Source organism: Prionailurus viverrinus, chromosome F1 (genome assembly GCF_022837055.1).
Source record: "Prionailurus viverrinus isolate Anna chromosome F1, UM_Priviv_1.0, whole genome shotgun sequence".
Lineage (NCBI taxonomy): Eukaryota > Metazoa > Chordata > Mammalia > Carnivora > Felidae > Prionailurus > Prionailurus viverrinus.
In genome coordinates, this window is record NC_062577.1 from 54,927,000 (window position 1) to 54,946,404 (window position 19,405).

A 19,405-nucleotide genomic window follows, 5' to 3' on the forward strand; every position below is an offset into this window, starting at 1 on the left:
TTTTTTTGTACTATTTGAAATCTGATATATATTTTATATTTACAGTACATCTCAATTTGGACTAGCAATGTTTTCTTTTTTTTTTTTTTTTTTTTTTTTTTAAATTTTTTTTCAACGTTTATTTATTTTTGGGACAGAGAGAGACAGAGTATGAACAGGGGAGGGGCAGAGAGAGAGGGAGACACAGAATCGGAAACAGGCTCCAGGCTCTGAGCCATCAGCCCAGAGCCTGACGCGGGGCTCGAACTCACGGACCGCGAGATCGTGACCTGGCTGAAGTCGGACGCTCAACCGACTGCGCCACCCAGGCGCCCCATGGACTAGCAATGTTTTCAATTGCTCAGTAGCCACTGGTGGCTAGTGACGACTATATAAGACATTACAGTCTAGAGCATATGTGCATGCATTCAACCAATATTTCTTCAATCAATATTTGTAGAATGGTGCCAGACGCCATTCTAAATGCTGGGAGTTTGCTGGTGAAGAAGACAGATGGGGTTTTAAGGAGTTTATATTTTACTGGGAAGGGACAGATAATCAAAATAATTTCAAAAACGAATAAGTGGGAAGGGGGTTATTTATATATTGGTTGATTTAAATAATATACCTACTGTAAAGTACACAAATCTTAAGTGCATGTAATTAGATGACTTTTTATGTCCGGTGATAACCACCCAGATCACAGGTCTTCCTCTTGCCCCTAGGTAAGAGGTTTGAGAGTTAGAGTTTTAAGTGGGGGAAGGTGTGGGAGGAATGTGTAATATCTTTTCTAATTTTGATAAATGTGGAAAGGAGGAAGTAATTTTCTGGACGACTGCATTATTTCCTTTTGGGAAGAAGGAAATTGAGTTTGGAGCCAAATCTATCCTTTGCCTTTGATCTTCCATTTTGAAATGGTAATACATGTTTTAAAAGGCTGCCCTCTAGTATCTAAAATGAACTAAGAAGAGAAATCAGTTATAGAACTATACCTAGTGAAGGTCTAGTGTTTTAATAAGGGTTCTGTCAATGAAAGAAAGAGTTAACTGTGATATTCCATACTCTGGGTGCATTATAAATTCTGCATTGATTATATACTATTTCTAAGCTGAATATAAATGATATTGGATTTTTCATGTTAATGTTTTTAGTATGAGTAAAGGAAATTTATAATTGACTTTCTTTTACCCTCTGGTTTTTAAGAAGTCAAAATTGTTTCTTAAGAAGGTGGTATAGCCTGCTTTTCTGCATATTCCAACTTGACAAACAAATTAATAATTCTGGGCATAATGTTTTTCACTTTGAAACCTTTTATGTGATTTGTTTTCTGGAGTTAATGGCACTTTTAAACTTCAAATATCTGTTACTTTTGTGTTTATGTAGAACTTAAGTTAACAGATTTAATAGGTTATTTTGTTTATGTAAATCTTTTTAAAATTGGGCTTTCCCAGTGTTTTACAATGACATTAAAGTAATGTAATGGTAGGCCACGTGCTTTATGTGTGAATGATGATTATCATTTTATCTTTGCAGATTTTGAAGGATATAGCCAATCGATACCATATGATGAGAGGTTCCAAAATACATTTTGTGCCAGGCTGGGATTGTCATGGGTTACCCATTGAAATAAAAGTATTGTCAGAACTTGGTGGAAAAGCTCAGAATCTTTCAGCTGTAGAAATTAGAGAAAAAGGTAAATAATCCCTATTTCTTTTTTAAAATGGTTATTCATAAACACTGGTCCCTAGGAAAAGTCAGGACTTAATCAAAGAGACTTTCTGTTGTTTTTTGGTTTTGGTTTTTTTGGTTATAATGGTATCTATTAGAAACCAGTTTTTGTTACAGAATATTCAGATCTCATTTAAGTGACTTTTGTGAGAACTTACGTTCAGAGACTGAGGAAAGGTTTGTGAGCATTTCCACGTACATTTTTCAATTTTTTGATGTTCATATTTTGTGAAATTATTGTGCTCAGTGTTTTTTTTTTTTTTCAGCGTTTATTTATTTTTGCGACAGAGAGAGACAGAGCATGAATGGGGGAGGAGCCGAGAGAGAGGGAGACACAGAATCGGAAACAGGCTCCAGGCTCTGAGCCATCAGCCCAGTGTGCTCAGTGTTTTTATTTACTTTCCTAGCTGGAGTTTGTTGACCTATTTCAGGTGCTAGACTAAAAGTCAATTCTAAAATGCTTATATATTTTTTAAATTAATCTCTTATTTGATCCTTCAGTAGCTGGGTGAGGGAGGAATCTTCTGTTCTTAAATTATCATATATTTAGATATGATTGTGAAGATTTTTGACATCACTGTGAAACATCTTCGTGTTAATGGCCTAAACTAGATGTACTGATTACTTTTTCTGTGTATAATGAAATAAAAATTACTCTTGCCTTTTCCCAAATTAAGAAATACGAAAAATAATTTTTCCAGTTTATTTTTTCTAAATGTAAAGTTCATTGTATAAAGTCTGAAGAATAGTTTTGAAATTCTAATTCATTCTAGAATTTGTTTTAGTTATCTTCTGGACACCTTTAACTTTCAAAATAATTTCCCTATTGTATACATTTTGTAGTGTATACTATGTACAATACCTGCTTTTAGAGACCTACATACTAAACCATCTTTAAGAGTTTGAATTTACTGGGGCTCCTGGGTGGCTGGCTCAGTTGGTTGAGCATCCAACCCTTGGTTCTGGCTCAGGTCATGATCTCACGGTCGTGAGTTTGAACCCCACATCATGCTTTGCGCTGGAAGCCCTTCCCCGGCTTGTTCACTCGCTCACTCGCTCCCTCTCTCTCTCTCAAAAAAAAAATAAACATTAAAAAAAAAGAGTTTGAATTTATTGGTTTTCAGGTGCTTTTTTTTTTTTTTTGTCTTTCTTAAATTTGTTTTTTAGCTAGATCATTTGCTGAAGCAGCAATTGAGAAACAGAGATCAGCATTTATTCGTTGGGGAATAATGGCGGATTGGAATAATTGCTACTATACATTTGATGGAAAATATGAGGCCAAACAGTTGAGACTTTTCTACCAAATGTATGAGAAGGTAATGAAGTATTTTTTTTCTTTGAGTATGTTAAATTATGTGTTACAAAATTCCAGCTTTCATATGTATTTGTCTTTCATAGGGCTTGATTTATCGATCTTACAAACCTGTGTTTTGGTCTCCTTCATCAAGGTATGTACGTGTTTTTGGTAGTGAAAGTGGAGAATTTTGTGAGGCCTTCCAATATTTATATGTAATATTCTTAAACCTTAGGACTGCATTGGCTGAAGCAGAACTTGAGTATAATCCTGAACATGTCAGTCGCTCAATATATGTAAAATTCCCCCTCTTGAAACCTTCTCCCAAGTTGGTATCTCTCATAGGTAAGATTTATTCATTGCTTGAAATTTATTCAAGTTACAGAATTGTAACATTTGGTAGCATATTTAAAATTTTATTTTCACAGGGGTGCCTGGGTGGCTCAGTCGGTAGAGCGTCCAACTTCAGCTTGGGTCATGATCTCACAGTTTGTGAGTTCAAGCGTCAGAGCCCCACGTGGGGCTCTGTGCTGACAGTTCAGAGCCTGGAGCCTGCTTCGGATTCTGTGTCTCCCTCTCTCTCTGCCCCTTCCCCGCTCATGTTCTGTCTCTCTCTGTTTCTTAAAAATGAATAAACATTAAAAAAAAAAAATTAAAATTTTGTTTTCACAGATGGTTCATCTCCTGTTAGTTTTTTAGTCTGGACCACCCAGCCTTGGACAATTCCTGCCAATCAAGCTGTTTGTTATATGCCAGACTCAAAGTAAGTTTATTGCTGTATTTTTTGTTTTATCCACAAATAGGAGCAGTTTCATCATTAGCATTATTTTGGATTTATTTCATCATTGTTCTCTTAAAATTCGGTGAATTATAACATAGTTATTATGTTCATATAGGTTTTATTAAGCTTTAGATGATTCCATTTAAGACCTCACGTGCAGCTTTTTTGGAAAACAAATGTAAGGGATGAAGTTCTTTGAAAGTAGTGCTTTTTTTTATCTTGAAGTTAGTTTTCCTAAAATGATGTAAAACATTTAAAATAGCTGTGGCTTTTCTTTTTCATTATTAGTAATTTTCTCCTAAAATTTTATTTTAGGTATGCTGTTGTGAAATGTTCCAAATCTGGGGACCTGTACATACTTGCTGCAGATAAAGTAACATCCATTGCTTCTGTCTTGGAAACAACACTTGAAGTTATTTCAACATTTTCAGGTGAAGATTTATAGAAACTCTGACCATCACAGTCATCAGAGTATCCATGTGATTTGAGTTTAGTATTTGGCTGAACATTTCTCATTGTAAATTGAAACAGATATGGCCTCTTTTTGTAGAATATATTTCACATTGATTACACTGAAGGAAAATATATATTAAATGTGATAAGAGTCTAGAAAATATGAACATTAACAAAAACACAACAGTATATCTGGTAAATACCTAATGAAAAATTAGATAAATGTCCTTTGTACAATGTAGAATGTACAAGTATCCTTTTAAAATTTTATTCAAAGGATGCCTCCTGGCTCAGTCAGTAGAGCATGTGACTCTTGATCTCAGGGTCATGAGTTCAAGCCCCACATTGGGCATGGAGCCTACTTACAATAAAAATTTCTTAAAAATTAAAAACAAAAAAATAAAATTTTACTCAAAATTGAGTCACCAAAAATTCTTGTTATCTGATTTAATCAGAGACACAGGGAAGGAATTAAATATGTTTATTTTTTGGTATATGATTTTAATGAGGAAATTTAATAAATTCAGAAAATTATTCCTGAGATTGTTCTTCTGTCAAAAGAATCCGTAGTAAGCTGTAATTTGTAACTTCTGAAGTATTGATTGATTCTGAAATATAATTACTAAAATCTAGGGAAGTCCATTTATTTATTTTAATTTATTTTAATGTTTGTTTATTTTTGAGAGAGAGAGACAGAGCGTGAGCAGGGGAGGCACAGAGAAAAAGGGAGACACAGAATCCAAAGCAGGCTCCTGAAAGCTCAGAGCCCAATGCAGGGCTTGAACTCACAAACTGTGAGATCCTGACCTGAGCCAAAGTTGGACACTTAATCAACGGAGCCACCCAGGGCACCCCAAAATCTAGGGAAGTTTAAAATTACCTTTTATCTTTAGGGATGATACATCTTTGCGTTTCTTGAATTTCTTACTTAAAGAGAAAAATCACATGAGTAGGATGAGTAGAGATACCCCAAAATGGAAAGATTGCCTAGTCAAATAAAGAAGCCCTCTAAATGCATCATTTTAGACGAGATTGGGCATGTTCAGGGTGGTATGGCCATAGACCTAAATGTATCATTTTAGGTGCAGGCCAATTAGAAGTTGAAGCGGTCTTAACAAAAATAAGAGGGTTTTATGTCAAAAGCAGGAAAGAAGCTACAAAATGTTTGGTATTTAATACCATTTGGTCCTTGTTGGTGCCGTAAGTAAGTTAGAGGATCCAGCATATTCTTTACCCCATAACCCTCTCCTATCCCTTTTTTAAGCACAGAAGGTAGTACAGATTTCACTGAAAAGTTAGATGTTGTTGCAGAAGCTAAATGGCATTCCCATGAGGTGTTTGAAAGTACTCAGGTTAAATTTAAGGTCATCTTTCTAGATTGGATAATTGTTTCAAATTATTATGTCAGAGAATTATTGGATTGCCGTTTTGAGACACCACATTTTAGAGGAGTAGGTACACTTCTCATCTGTGGCAAATAAACTGATGACGGATAGCTTATTAACATATTAAAGTGGTAGGAATGTTGAACAGCTAAAATGTAATAATTTGTGTAGGATAGTTTTTCTTTACAGAAAAATATAAATTGTTTCTTATTGACCAAAGATCTTTGTTGGGAGGGGAGAGAGAATATTGAGTGGCAGATATGCTAAGGATGGAGATAAAGGAAGGTTAATAGGTAAAGTTTACTTTGCCCTAAACCTTTCATTTCCATACTAAAAATGCTTGAGAAGTACAACATAGGGTCACAGGGACTTGTCTTACTTGCAAATCTAACTTAAAGAAAGGAATCAAAGTGAAAAAATAAACATTAACAATTCTCTTCATTGACAGCATTATGAATTATCTTGGAAAACATGTATCCTGAAGTATTCAAGTTTTTCCTAGTAATTTAAGTATTTTCTAGGAATAAAATGCCAAGTCATCCAAGTCCAACAGTGAGGAGAACTTGTGATTTATTTTCAGAAAAGGGAGTTCATTGCCATCAGTTATAAGGGAATGTTAATTTTTCTCAAGCCTTTTTATTCATATACTGTTATAATCAAAATGAAATCAGCAACAGGGCTATCTATGAAATGTTAAAATTTAAAAGATTTGTATTCTTTTGGTGATATTGAATCGGTTACGTCTTATTCCTCTACAGCCAGAAAGGAAGGATCGTAAAAGTGGAGACATTGCTCTGTGAGGACAGATTTTTTTTTTAAGTTAATATTATTTAGTTTAGAAAGATGAAGGATGATTTGTGGGGAAGATCTTAGGAGTAAGGGGACCATTGAAATTTCTTTAATTATTGAAGAGTAGATAGACTTAACAGACTTACCTAGTACATCTTGGTAAATACATAAGTAGAACCAGATAATCTTTGTAAAGTTTGGGGACTTATTTATTTCTGTTGTTTTTAGAGCATATGAAAGATTAATTTATAGAATCCAACTCAAGAAGCAGTAAAGGTGAGAAACGTTACTGGTAGTGTGGAAAAATTGACAGATGGTGGATACGATGTATTATTAAAAGGGCTGGGGTTATACAGAATGTTAGAGTCATACTTGCTTTGGAAGTTGGATTCAGTCATTTATTAGCCATGTAACACCAGGCATATTGCCTACATTTTCTTGTTTTCTGATTTATAAATTGCAGATAATATTAGGTGTTTGGTAGTGTTATGAAGATGAAGTAAGAATTTATGTTGAACTCAGTACATGGTAGGTACCTACTGACTGTTAGGTATTATTTATCATCTCTTACCTTTTTAGGGTAACATGAAAAGCAACAACAGTTAATTCCCATAGAGATAGTGTTAGAACCTGTTGGTCATTGATCTGTTCTAATTTCTTTGTCCTTATATTCCAAAAGGTGCATAGCTGTACGTAAGTTAGAGAAATCTTGGGCTCATTTGTGTTGTCTGTTATAATAATTGCTAATATTTTATTTTTATTTTTATTTTAAATTTTTTTAATGTTTGTTTATTTTTGAGACAGAGAGAGACAGAGCATGAATGGGGGAGGGTCAGAGAGAGAGGGAGACACAGAATCTGAAGGAGGCTCCAGGCTCTGAGCTGTCAGCACAGAGCCTGACGCGGGGCTCGAACCCACAGACTGCAAGATCATGACCTGAGCCGAAGTCGGACGCTTAACCGACTGAGCCACCCAGGCGCCCCATTAATTGCTAATATTTTAAATCATTTACTGTGTGGCAGTTATTGTGCTAAGTGCCCCAAATACTTAAAATGTATTACCTCAATTTATCCTCATGGCAACCCCTGAGATGGGAACTGTAATTTTCTACATACTATAGGTTCCTAAAGGTCACAGTGCAAGTAAAAAGGGAAGCCAAGTTTGAGGCCAGTCTTGTTCCAGATCCTGCACTTTTCTTTTTTTTAATTTTAATTTGTTTTAATGTTTATTTTTCTTGAGAGAGAGAAAGAGAGAGAGAGAAATTGAGCACGAGCAGGGGAGGGGCAGACAGAGAGGGAGACACAGAATCTGAAGCAGGCTCCAGGCTCTGAGCTGTCAACACAGAGCCCGATGTGGGGCTCGAACTCATGGACCGTGAGATTATGACCCGAGCCAAAGTCAAAAGCCTAACTGACTTAGCCACGCAGGCACCCCTCTTTTTTTTTTTTTTTAATTGAAGTTTATTTATTTATTTTGAAAGAGAGGGAGAATGAGCAGGGGAGGGGCAGTGAGAGGAGAGAGAATTCCAAGCAGGCTTTGTGCTCCACGCTGAGTACAACATGGGGCTCATTCTCAACGATGGTGAGATCATATCCTGAGCCAAAAATCAAGAATCGGACACTTAATTGACTGAGCCACCCAGGTGCCTGGAAGATCCTGCACTTTTCACTTGCTACTCTCTTGCTGCTCTTAAAGAGGTAGAAACATTGTTACATAAGATAATTCTTAATTATGTTTTTTTTTCCCCCCACAGGTGTAGATTTGGAAAATGGTACTTGTACTCATCCTTTAATTCCTGGTAAAGCCTCTCCTCTTTTACCTGCAAATCATGTGACCATGGCAAAAGGAACAGGGTTGGTTCACACAGCCCCAGCCCATGGTATGGAAGATTACAGTGTAGCTTCTCAACACAACCTGTCCACGGTACTTTTCCTTTTTCTTTCCTTTTTAATTGTTGCTTTGTAGAATTAAAGTGATAAATCCTAATTGACATCTTTATGTTTTGGTGATAAGCAATCATTTTTGTCACAATTAAGTTGTGAAATGCTCGGGTTTGTTCAGTACCCTAATGCCTCGTTAATTCATACTAATTGAGAAAGACTTTGGAGAATTAACACAAAATCAGCACAGAATTAGAATTGAAAAATACGTATTAAATGGGGAGAATGTTTTCTCTTTCTGTTTGAAAGAGCAGTTTGTTTTTAAACAGTCCTCTTTAAATTTATGTTATACATGTCAGTTACTTAGGGAATTTTTTCCTTTAGTTCAAAGTGAGTCCCAAAGTCGGCACAATATATGTACATTACAATTGATCTGGACATTAATAGAGACCAAGTTAAAGGAATTTTTAGTATATTTAACTTTTTAAAAAATTATTTTATTTTTCATCATCAAAAGTGTACTCTTTAATCCCCACCCCTATTTCCTCCATCCCCTCCTCCCCCCTCCCCTCTGGTAACCATCAGTTTGTTCTCAGTAGTTAAGAGTCTGTTTCTTGGTGTCTCTCTCTCTCTCTTTTTGCCTTTTGTTTGTTTCTTAGATTCCACATATGAGTGAGATCATATGGTATTTGTCTTTTTTGACTGACTTATTTTGCTTAGCATTATACTCTAGATACATCCGTGTTGTTATAAATGGCAAGATTTCATTCTTTTTTATGGCTGAATAATATTCCTGTGTGTGTGTGTGTGTGTGTGTGTGTGTGTGTGTGTATACTGAGCCACCCAGGCGCTCCTGAATTCGTGTTTTTTTTTTAATGTTTTTGGGTAAATACTCAGTAGTGTGATTACCAGATTATAGGGTAGTTCTGTTTTTAACATTTTGAGGAAACTCCATACTGTTTCCACAGTGGCTGTACGGGTTTGCATTTCTACTAACAATGCACGAGGGTTCCTTTTTCTCCATGTCTTTGCCAACACTTTGTTTCTTGCGTTTTATTCTGATAGTTGTGCAGTGATACCTCTTTGTAGTTTTGATTTGCATTTCCCTGATGATGAGTGATGTTGAGCATCTTTTCATGTCTTTTGGCCATCTGGATGTCTTCTTTGGAGAAATGTCTGTTCATGTCTTCTGCCCATTTTTAATTGGATTATTTTTGCGGTGTTGAGTTTTATAAGTTCTTCAGATATTTTGGATACTAACCCTTTATCAGATATGTCATTTACAAGTGCCTTATCCCACTTAGTATTTTGCCATTTAGTTTTTTTGGTTGTTTCCTTCTCTGTGAAGAAACTTTTTATTTTGGTGTAGTCCCCATAGTTTATTTTTGCTTTTGTTTCCCTTGCCTCAAGAGACCTCTCTAGAAAAAAGTTGCTGCAGTCGATGTCAGAGAGGTTACTGCCTATGTTCTCTTCAAAGATTTTTATGATTTCAGGTCTTACATTTAGGTCTTTAATCCATTTTGAGTTTGTTTTTGTGTATGGTGAAAGAAAGTGGTCCAGTTTCATAATTTTGCATGTAACTGTCCAACTGGAAAAAATTGTTGAAGAGACTTTTTCCCATGGTATATTCATTCCTCCTTTGTCGAAGATTAATTAACTATATAATTGTCCGTTTACTTCTGGGTTTTCTGTTCTATTCCATTCATCTATGTGTCTATTTTTATGCCAGTACCATACAATTACTACCACTTTGTAACATAACTTGAAATCTGGAATTGTGATACCTCCAGTTTTGTTTTTCTTTTTAAAAATTTTTCTAATGTTTATTTTTAAGAGAGAGGGAGAGAGACAGAGATGGAACACTAGAGGGGGAGGGGCAGAGAGAGGGAGACACAGAATCCGAAGCAGGCTCCAGGCTCCAAGCTATCAGCACAGAGCCCGATGCGGTGCTTGAACTCATGAACCACGAGATCATGACCTGAGCCAAAGTTGGACGCTTAACCAACTAAGCCACCCAGGCGCCCCTGTTTTTCTTTTTTAAGATTGCATTGGCTGTTAGAGGTCTTAGGTATAGTTCCATACAAATTTTAATATTTTTTGTTCTACTGTGGAAAATGCTGTTGGTATTTTGATAGAGATTGCATTAAATCTGTAGATTGCTTTGAGGAGTATAGACATTTTAGCAATATTTGTTCTTCCAACCCATGAACATAGAATGTCTTTCCATTTTTTGGCATCATCTTGAATTTCTTTCATCACTGTTTTACAGTTTTTAGAGGACAGGTCTTTCACTTATGGTTAAGTTTATTCCTAAATAATTTATTATTTTTAGTACAATTTTAAATGGGATTGGTTTCTTAATTTCACTTTCTGCTGCTTCATCATTGGTGTATAGGAGTGCAACAGATTTCTGTACATTGATTTTGTATCCTGTGACTTTACTGCATTCATGTATCAGCTCTAGCAGTTTTTTGGTGGAGTCTTTAAGGTTTTATATATATAGTATCGTGTCATCTGCAAATAATGAGAGTTTTATTTCTTTCTTAGCAATTTGGATGCCTTTTATTTCTTTATGTTGTCTAATTGCTATGGTTAGGACTTCCAGTACTATGTTGAATAAAAGTGGTGGGAGTGGACTTCCTTGTCTTGTTCCTGACCTTAGGAGAAAAGCTCTCAGTTGTTCCCCATTGAGTGCATTGTTGGCTGTGAGTTTTTCGTATACAGGCTTTATTATGTTAAGGTATGTTTTCTTTACTACTTTACAGAGGGTTTTTATCGTGAATGGATGTTGTACTTTGTCAGATGCTTTTTCTGCATCTGTTGAAATGATCATAATGGTTTTTATCCTTTCTCTTGTTGATGTGACGCCATGTTGGTTGTTTTGTGAATCTTGCACCACACTTGCATACAGGAATAAATCTCAAATGATTACGGTGTGTGATTTTTTTAAAATGTATTATTAGATTCAGTTTGCTAATATTTTGTTGAGGATTTTACTTTTTTTTTTTTTTTTTAATTAAACTTCAGGTATTTGTTTTAATAAGACATTGTGCCTTTTGGGGTGCCAGAGTAGTACAGTCTGTTAAGCGTCTGATTCTTCATTTTGGCTCAGGTCATGATCTCACAGTTGTGAGATCAAGGCCCTGCGTCAGACTCTGCATCAGACTTTTCCGCTGCGTGGAGCCTGCTTAAGATTCTCTTTCTCGCTCTCCCTCTGCTCCTCCCCTGCTTGTGTGCTTGTGCGCTTGTGCGCGCCCTGTGTCTCAAAAACAAAAAAGACATTTGCCTTTTGTGGTTTAAATGTGTAAATCCACAAATTTCTATTAACTAAGAAGTATCCAGATTTTCAGTGCAGTGAAAGACTGTACTGATATGTTTTATATAGATTGTTTTGCCGGGTATTGTCATAAGATAAAATATCTTGGTACTTTGTTGTTGAAAATAACCCTTTGTAGGATTGTTTAGTGGATGAAGATGGAGTTTTCACAGAAGTTGCAGGTCCTGAACTTGAAAACAAGGCTGTCCTTGAAGAGGGAACAGATGTGGGTGAGTATTGTATGTGTTATTGTGATAAATAGATACTTTCTGAAAAGCAGCCAGCAGTAAGCTTTGCTGGCTCTTCTCCCATCTTACACTCTCATTAGAAACAAAAATCTGAAATTGTATTTTATTTTACTGCATGGTTTAAAATGGAAGTTGGGACTTGTTCATCTTTTGCTTTAAAATTGTTCTGTTTAAGCAAAGCAGGGCAGTCAACAGGGAGTGGTGTTATTTTATGGCTATGGCTGTATTAGTTTTGTGGAGAAATAAAATCAAGCTTGAGGCTAGGTGCTGACCGTGTATCAGACACTACTGTTTTTCTAACCCTCTTGTAAATCACTGATCCCCTGTGCAGTGCTGTTTATGTACTATGATCTTCGGGGTCCTCCAGCCTTGACTTGTCTTTTTGACTTTTTATAGTTATAGACCCAAGGACCATGTACTGTTAAGACCTTTCTTCGCCCACACTAAGACCAAGGCTAATTAAACATGGTGTATTACTTTCCTAGAACTACTGTAACAAATTACCATAAATCTACCAGCTTAAAACAACAGAAATTTATTCTCACAGTTCCGGAGGCTAGAAGTCTGAAATCAGTGGTTTGGCAGGGCCTTGCTCCCTCTGAATGCTCTATGGAAGAATCCTTCCTTGTTTCTTCCTAGGTTCTGGTGGTTTCTGGTTATCCTTAGCTTTCCTTGGTATCACTCTAATCTTTGCCTCCGTTGTCTCAAGTCCTTTGCTCTTGTGTGTCTCTATCCTCCCCTCTTATTAGGACACTAGTCATTGGATTCAGGGCCTACTCTAATCCAATGTGACCTCATCTTAACTTGATTACATCTCCAAAGACCCTATTTCCAAATATGGTCACATTCACAAGTACTAAGGGTTAGGATGTGAACATATCATTTGGGGGGATAAATTCAACCCACTATAGCTGGTTTTTTTTTGGATTCTTTGGAGACCATTTTAAGATTCATGATATGAAAGATTATGGCTACGAATTTCAAACGTAGAATTTTAGATATATCCTATTTATCTTTCCTTTGGAATGAAGAGCCATGGGAATGGCTTAATTTAGAGTCTACTTAAGGTTTTGTAGTCCCTGCTTTTTTTTTGCCAAGAGATTCCCAGATTATGCCTCTGTAGCTACTCTTACCAACTGGTACCTACTGGTTCAGATTAGTACTCCTTGGGAATTACAGAGCTATTAGGATTTTCATAGTACTTTTTAATTCTAATGTAAATTGTTATTGATTTTTTAAAAGTTATAAAGATGCTTCAGGCTTCAAAACATTTGTTGAAAGAGGAGAAATTGGTACACAGCTATCCCTATGACTGGAGGACTAAGAAACCAGTGGTTATTCGTGCCAGCAAGCAGTGGTTTGTAAATATCACGGATATCAAGGCTACAGCCAAGGTATACGAGACATCCTGTTGTGAGCATTGGGTTTTAATTCCCTCAGTATGAAAGGATTGCATGGGAGGTTGAAATAGGATTTGGGGAATAGAAGGGATTGCTGCTATTATGATTTGGTGATGTGATTTGGTTTCATAAAATTATAGTTTTAGATTTAGAAGGATCTTGGATTTCCATTCCTTCATTATACACGTGTGGCTTAAAGAGGTTAAGTGACATGCCCCAATTTCCTGCCCAGTATAGTGAAAGTAATATAGAGTTAGGACAGATGTGAGTTCAGGAGGTGGTTAGCCTCTCAGAACCTCAGTTTCCTCATCTATATAAAGTTGATAATAATGCCTACCTCGTGGGGTAAGTGAATGAGGGTTCCAGACCAGTGTCTAGCACATAGTAAACATTTCAGTAAAACTCTTTAAAAACCCTTTGCTTCCTTAAGATTGAAATTGCAGTCCATTCAAAAAATTGTTGCTTTGACTTAACAAAGACTTTAAAATGGGTATTCTAAATATTAATATATATTTGAGCTCCTTCATTCACCACATAGTATATGTATCTGTGTGTGTGTGTGTGTGTGTGTGTGTGTGTGTGTGTGTGTGTTGTAAACAACTTAATTCTGTTGAATGAAAGAGCTCAAATATATATTTGTTAGCCAGGCCGATAATGAAGATACTTTATGTTACTGCTTTCATCTTAACATATAACTGTAATCAGTTGGTTTATTTGTTGACTTGGCAATTTGAAGCCCTTGCCAAAGCCGGGCAAGCAGTTTACATTTTCTGTGTTTGTACAGAGTGGACAACTATCGTACGGACTGTTTTATTGTTTGCATTCCTGTGAAGCCTGTTTTCCTTTGTCGTAAATGTTAAGTTTTGTAACTTGAGCTCTGCACAGATTTTTGATTGAAGAACATCTAAGTCTGATGCAGAATGCTGGAGCCTAGTGTTTTGTTTCGTTTTGGTTTTGATTCCTTCACAGATAACTTTCAGTTTCTCATTGCAGTAAAGGGATAATGTACTGCATGTTTCTCCTACCCAAATTCAACACTAATCACCTTCTGGCCAATTTTATTTTGTCTGCACCCCTCCTACCACCTTCCTTTCACTCTCCACCCATTGGATCATTGTGAAGCAAGTTTCAGGTCTTGCGTCTTCATAAATATTTCAGTATGTATACCTGAAAGATAAAGACTATTTAAACATAATTCAAATGCCATTGTTACCATCTTATAAAAGTAATAGTTATTGCTTAACAAAATCAAATATCCAGTCTGTATTCATATTTCTTGGATTTTCAAACCAAGGATGAATCAAATTGAATCGCATATGTTGCCATTCTTCCAGTAGGTTTTGAGGGAGGGGATTTCTTGTAGTTGAGGTTAAGTGAGGAAAATATTTAAATCGCTCTGCAAGCAGAAAAATGCTTAATTAATGGCTCGATTCTTAAAAATGAAGGTGACATATTTGTCCTTTCTTGAGATTATTACCAAACATTTTTCTTATATAACTCATCTTTTGGTAACTGACAAATGAAATGAAATAAAAAACAACTTTTTGGGGGGCTGAAGGTAGAGGAAGTTCTTGCGAGAGAGCAAATAAATAGAAAGTGTGATTTTCAGAGTGTTTTCTGTGTTGTAAACCATAGTATGTGAAATTAGGTTATATTGCAGCCCTTGTTTATCAGCCTAAAACAGCAGCTTATTTTTTAAGTAAGTACTTAAAAATTATTGTTGCAGTCATGTTTGAATGTATTTTAACTGTGGTTTAACTAAGTATAATACTTCTACTAACCCTAGTATTACCAGTTTTGATCTAGGGTGTTTGGAAATCAGTAGAAAATCTCTTGTCCCGTCCTCTAAAGGTGAAGTCTGTTCTCAGTGTTATTTATTAGATCCTTTGTGGCCTTCTTTTAACTTTGCTTCATTTACTCTGAAATCTGTTTTTTAGTTTAATTTTTTGGGTATGGGGAGGGAGACATGTAAATGACTATAAACATCCAAAATAAAGAGCTATGAGAATAAATGGTGGAAGTTGTGGAAAATATGTTCTGCTTACTCTCTCTGGATGTGATTTGTGCATCAATTACAGGAATTGTTAAAAAAAGTGAAATTTATTCCTGGATCAGCACTGAATGCCATGGTTGAAACGATGGACAGACGGCCGTATTGGTGTATATCAAGGCAAAGAGTTTGGGGTGTTCCAATCCCTGTGTTTCATCACAAGACAAAAGATGAATTCTTGATCAACAGGTAGAACTCTTTCTGCATTTCTTTCAGCATTTTTTTTAAATGGAGACATTTTGTTTAAGTGTTCCTTATTTTGAGAAAGAGAGAGAGAGAGAGAGCTAACAAGCCGGGGAGGGGCAGAGAGAGAGGGAGAGACAGAATCCCAAGCAGGCCCCGCAGTGTCGTCACAAAGCCCCATGTGGGGCTCAGTTCCGTGAACCGTGAGGTTGTGACTCAAGCCGAAATCAAGAGTCACATGCCCAACCATCCAGGCCACCCAGGTGCCCCAATTTTTCCCCGCATTTTAAAGTGAGCTGTGTTTTCTTCAAAAGTAGAAAATTAGTGGACTGTTGAGAACTGATATATGTTAAATCACATATTATAAAATAACAGTGGTGGGGAATAAAATATAATTTCACAAAGATCCTTTCATGTGGTTGAAATTTTAACAGCTACAGTTTTTCAGTATAGATACTTAGAAGCAGAGGCTCTGATACTTTTTCTGTGGGAATCCATGGTTTCTGACTGTGTGCCTAGCATTGTGCTAGAATCCAGTGTCAGGAATCCAAAGATGAACAGCGTTCAGGAGGGGACCCAAGTATGCAGTTTTTCTTTAGGAATCAGAGTCCCTCTCTTACTTCAGGCTATTGTTTCAATAGAAATGACATTGTATAATGATTTATAGATCCTTTAAAATTTAAGAAACTGTTACATAGTTAAAGGCACAAAATTAACGTTTATTTTAGTGATGATTACCTTCCCTTTTCTTTAAGGTTTCTTCTCTTTTCTTTAAGGTTTTTTCTTTTTTTTCTTTTGAGAAGATAATACATGGACATAGTCGACAATGCAGGGTAGAAAAACTTAAACAGTGGAAAGATTTTTTTCCTAATCCACACACTAGACTCTTCTCGAGGCAGTGTATAGACTGACATTGTCCCTGCTTTTCATGAGGGAACAGTCTGGCTAGTTTATCTTCTAGTACATTAGGGAGGTTTTCGGTATTCAGTATAGCTTTTACTAACAGATGTGGACAGGGAAATAGTAATCATTCCTTTTAAGAATACATCCTAAGTTTTCCCTTTTTTTTGAGTAATTTTTTTAAATCTATTTATTTTGAGAGAGACGGAGACAGTGCGAGTGGGGGAGAGACAGGGAGAGAGAGAGACAGAGAATCCCAGGCAGGCTCTGGGCTGTCAGTGTGGAGCCTGACGTGGGGCTCGAACTCACAAACTGAGATCATGACCCAAGCCAAAACCAAGAGTTGGATGCTCAGCTGACTGAGCCACTCAGGCACCCCTGAGTAATTTGTTTTAATCTGGTTAATGGAAATTTTACTAAGTTATGTTTTAACATGAATGAGAAGTTTGAGCCCATTTTGATAAATATTTTCACATTTTATCATTTGAGGATCCAGTGAGGTTTTTGAGGGCATGGAGGCTACTAAGTAATGATGGGGAGTTGGAGAGACTGTAGACGTAGAATTGCATGTTCCTACTTTGGGGTTCATCAGAATTTTTGTAAAAGTTCCTAGTTTTCATCGTCAATGTTATCAGTATTTCTTATGTGGTCCTTTTATGAATGCGTGTGTTTCAGGGTTTTTTTGAATGTTGATTAAAGTGGGTTTGTTTGTGTGTTTTAATCATCGATAGCCACATATTAGGTAGTTCTTAGTGTTTTTGTGTAGAAGTTCTTTGTCAATTTGAAATATACATTCTGTCACTGTTTCATGGGGAACCTGACACCTTATGGCAACATGGCTCAGGGAAGAACTGCAGGTTCTGCCTTGGGCAAATATCGCCATAAAACAGCTCATTTGCTTTCTTCACAGAGGACGCGGCATTTGAGTAGGGCCTTGAGGATTAGGTAGGAAAGTATTTTGCAAGTGGAGGAATTAGCAGGAGCTGAGGGTGTGGAGCAGGGAAAGCATAGCACATGTATAGGAGCCATTATGGGACTGTCCGGTGTTGAGGGGGGTTTTAGAAAGTCAAGTGCTGAGAGAGGTTTGTGGGGGCAAATTGTAGTGAGTTTTGAATACTAGGTTAAGCAGTTTAAATTCTTAAATAGGCATGAGGAGTGAGAGTATATTTTAGGAAGAAAAGCTAGAGGTTGGAGGCCAGGAGGTCACTGTAAGACTTCGTCAGTATTATTACAGATTGGAGCCAAGGCTCTTTGGGCTAAATAGTGTTGCCCATGTTGTTCTTATAATTGAGAGCTTGGTCAGATGTAGACTGCTGATACCTTAATACCTTAAAGTTGACATAAGTTTACACAGGTATTATTTAAAATTCCACACTGTACAGTTTTCTTTTAAGGAGTGTGTATAAGCCGTTGTCATTGTTCCTCGTTTCTTGGGGTTTTTTTAGTGTTTAGAGAACAAGATTTTTAGGGAATTTCCTTGAAGTGATGGAGGTGGACATATGTATACATTAGTAAGAAGAGGAAATTAGTTTATTTGACAATAATGACAATAAAACGGTACATAGGTCGATTGGTCACTAAGCCAGGTGAAATAAATGTGAGCTTTGTCAGAAAAACACAAGCAGATTTTCATCAGGTATTATTTATTTTCTGCTTACAGTCGATACATGCTTATGTTGCAGATTTTTTTCTGTGCATCTCCCATTGTGTTGCTTGCATCATATTAGTTGAATTCTGATTTTGAAGTAGAAGAGATATACAGAATATTGGCCTACAGAAATGACAGACAGACTTAGCCAAATTGTCTGTCAGTTCATAGGTCATTTTCCTGTACACCATTTCTGAGTGATGACCCAAGATTAATCTTCCTCCACTGTTGGTTCCTTGGTGTGACATTGCACTTAATGTAAGAAGATAGATGTTAATTCTTAATTACTTACTTGTAAGTAATTTTTTTAAGACCGCGTGAAGGCTTATCTTTTTTCCTCCTTAATCAAGTCAGAATCAAGTGACCACAATTTTCTGTCTTTCTTGGATAGATCTTTCTATTGTAGTGAGTTGGTAATCATCAAAAGTAACAGCATCTCCACTGGACATTGGTACACAGTCCACATGGAGTTGCTGTTACACTTGATAACCCCAGTAAGCATACCAGAACATTCCTTCTGCTTTTCTGGACCAAAGTCTGTAAGTTCAAGTCTTAAGTATACTTGTTTCACAGAAGAAAATCTTGATTGATTCACATTGCTAATAAGGTTAGAGACTAGTAGATTTGAAACTCTGATGTTTAACTTGGATTTGAATTAATGTTCTCATCTGCACTTCATATTCACATTTGTATTTGCTCAAGATATAATTGCGTTTCTGACCTTAACATCATTGATTTTTCTGAATCTGTAATAGAATGCCATTATAATTTAGGTAGAAATCTACTCCTAGTTAATAAAGACAAATACTTTTTAACATAATACAAAGGTAACATTTAGAAGCATTTGCTACCTAGGAAGCAAAAGAAGTTGTTAAATTTTGTTTATTTCAGGGGCGCCTGGGTGGTTCAGTCCATTGAGCTTCCGACTTCAGCTCAGGTCATGATCTCACGGTTTGTGGGTTCGCGCCCCACGTTGGGCTGTGTGCTGACAGCTCAGAGCTTGGAGCCTGCTTCAGATTCTGGCTCTCCCTCTTTCTCCCCCTCCCCTGCTTGTGTTCTGTCTGTCTCTCTCTCTCTCTCTCTCTCTCTCTCTCAAAAATAAATAAACATTAAAAAAAATTTTAAATTCAGTTTCAGATTATTGTATCAATTCACTATTAATACAATAATCTATGCATTTCGGAAATTTGGCCCTTGATTTCTAGAACCTATGAGAAATTTACTAGAAATAGTCAAGGAATTTACAGTTCACTTTGAGTGCTAGCTCTACCTCCCTCTTGCTCATATAACAATGACCATTTTGGTGAAAAAATTTTATAATCATTCAGTTAAAAAATTCTCCAAAATTGTTTCCTGTCACCTATAATACAT

General features: G+C 36.4%; 1 protein-coding gene across 1 annotated transcript in view; it reads left to right on the forward strand.

The window, feature by feature from the left end:
- IARS2 (isoleucyl-tRNA synthetase 2, mitochondrial) overlaps nucleotides 1-19,405 on the forward strand; it is a 66,438-nt gene that overhangs the window by 17,981 nt on the left and 29,052 nt on the right. The window contains exons 3-12 of the mRNA XM_047840638.1: nucleotides 1,513-1,672; nucleotides 2,875-3,023; nucleotides 3,106-3,155; nucleotides 3,237-3,346; nucleotides 3,674-3,764; nucleotides 4,098-4,213; nucleotides 8,163-8,332; nucleotides 11,745-11,835; nucleotides 13,096-13,247; nucleotides 15,332-15,492. Coding sequence (XP_047696594.1) covers nucleotides 1,513-1,672; nucleotides 2,875-3,023; nucleotides 3,106-3,155; nucleotides 3,237-3,346; nucleotides 3,674-3,764; nucleotides 4,098-4,213; nucleotides 8,163-8,332; nucleotides 11,745-11,835; nucleotides 13,096-13,247; nucleotides 15,332-15,492 — 1,250 coding nt within the window. The remainder of the gene's footprint in view (nucleotides 1-1,512; nucleotides 1,673-2,874; nucleotides 3,024-3,105; nucleotides 3,156-3,236; nucleotides 3,347-3,673; nucleotides 3,765-4,097; nucleotides 4,214-8,162; nucleotides 8,333-11,744; nucleotides 11,836-13,095; nucleotides 13,248-15,331; nucleotides 15,493-19,405) is intronic.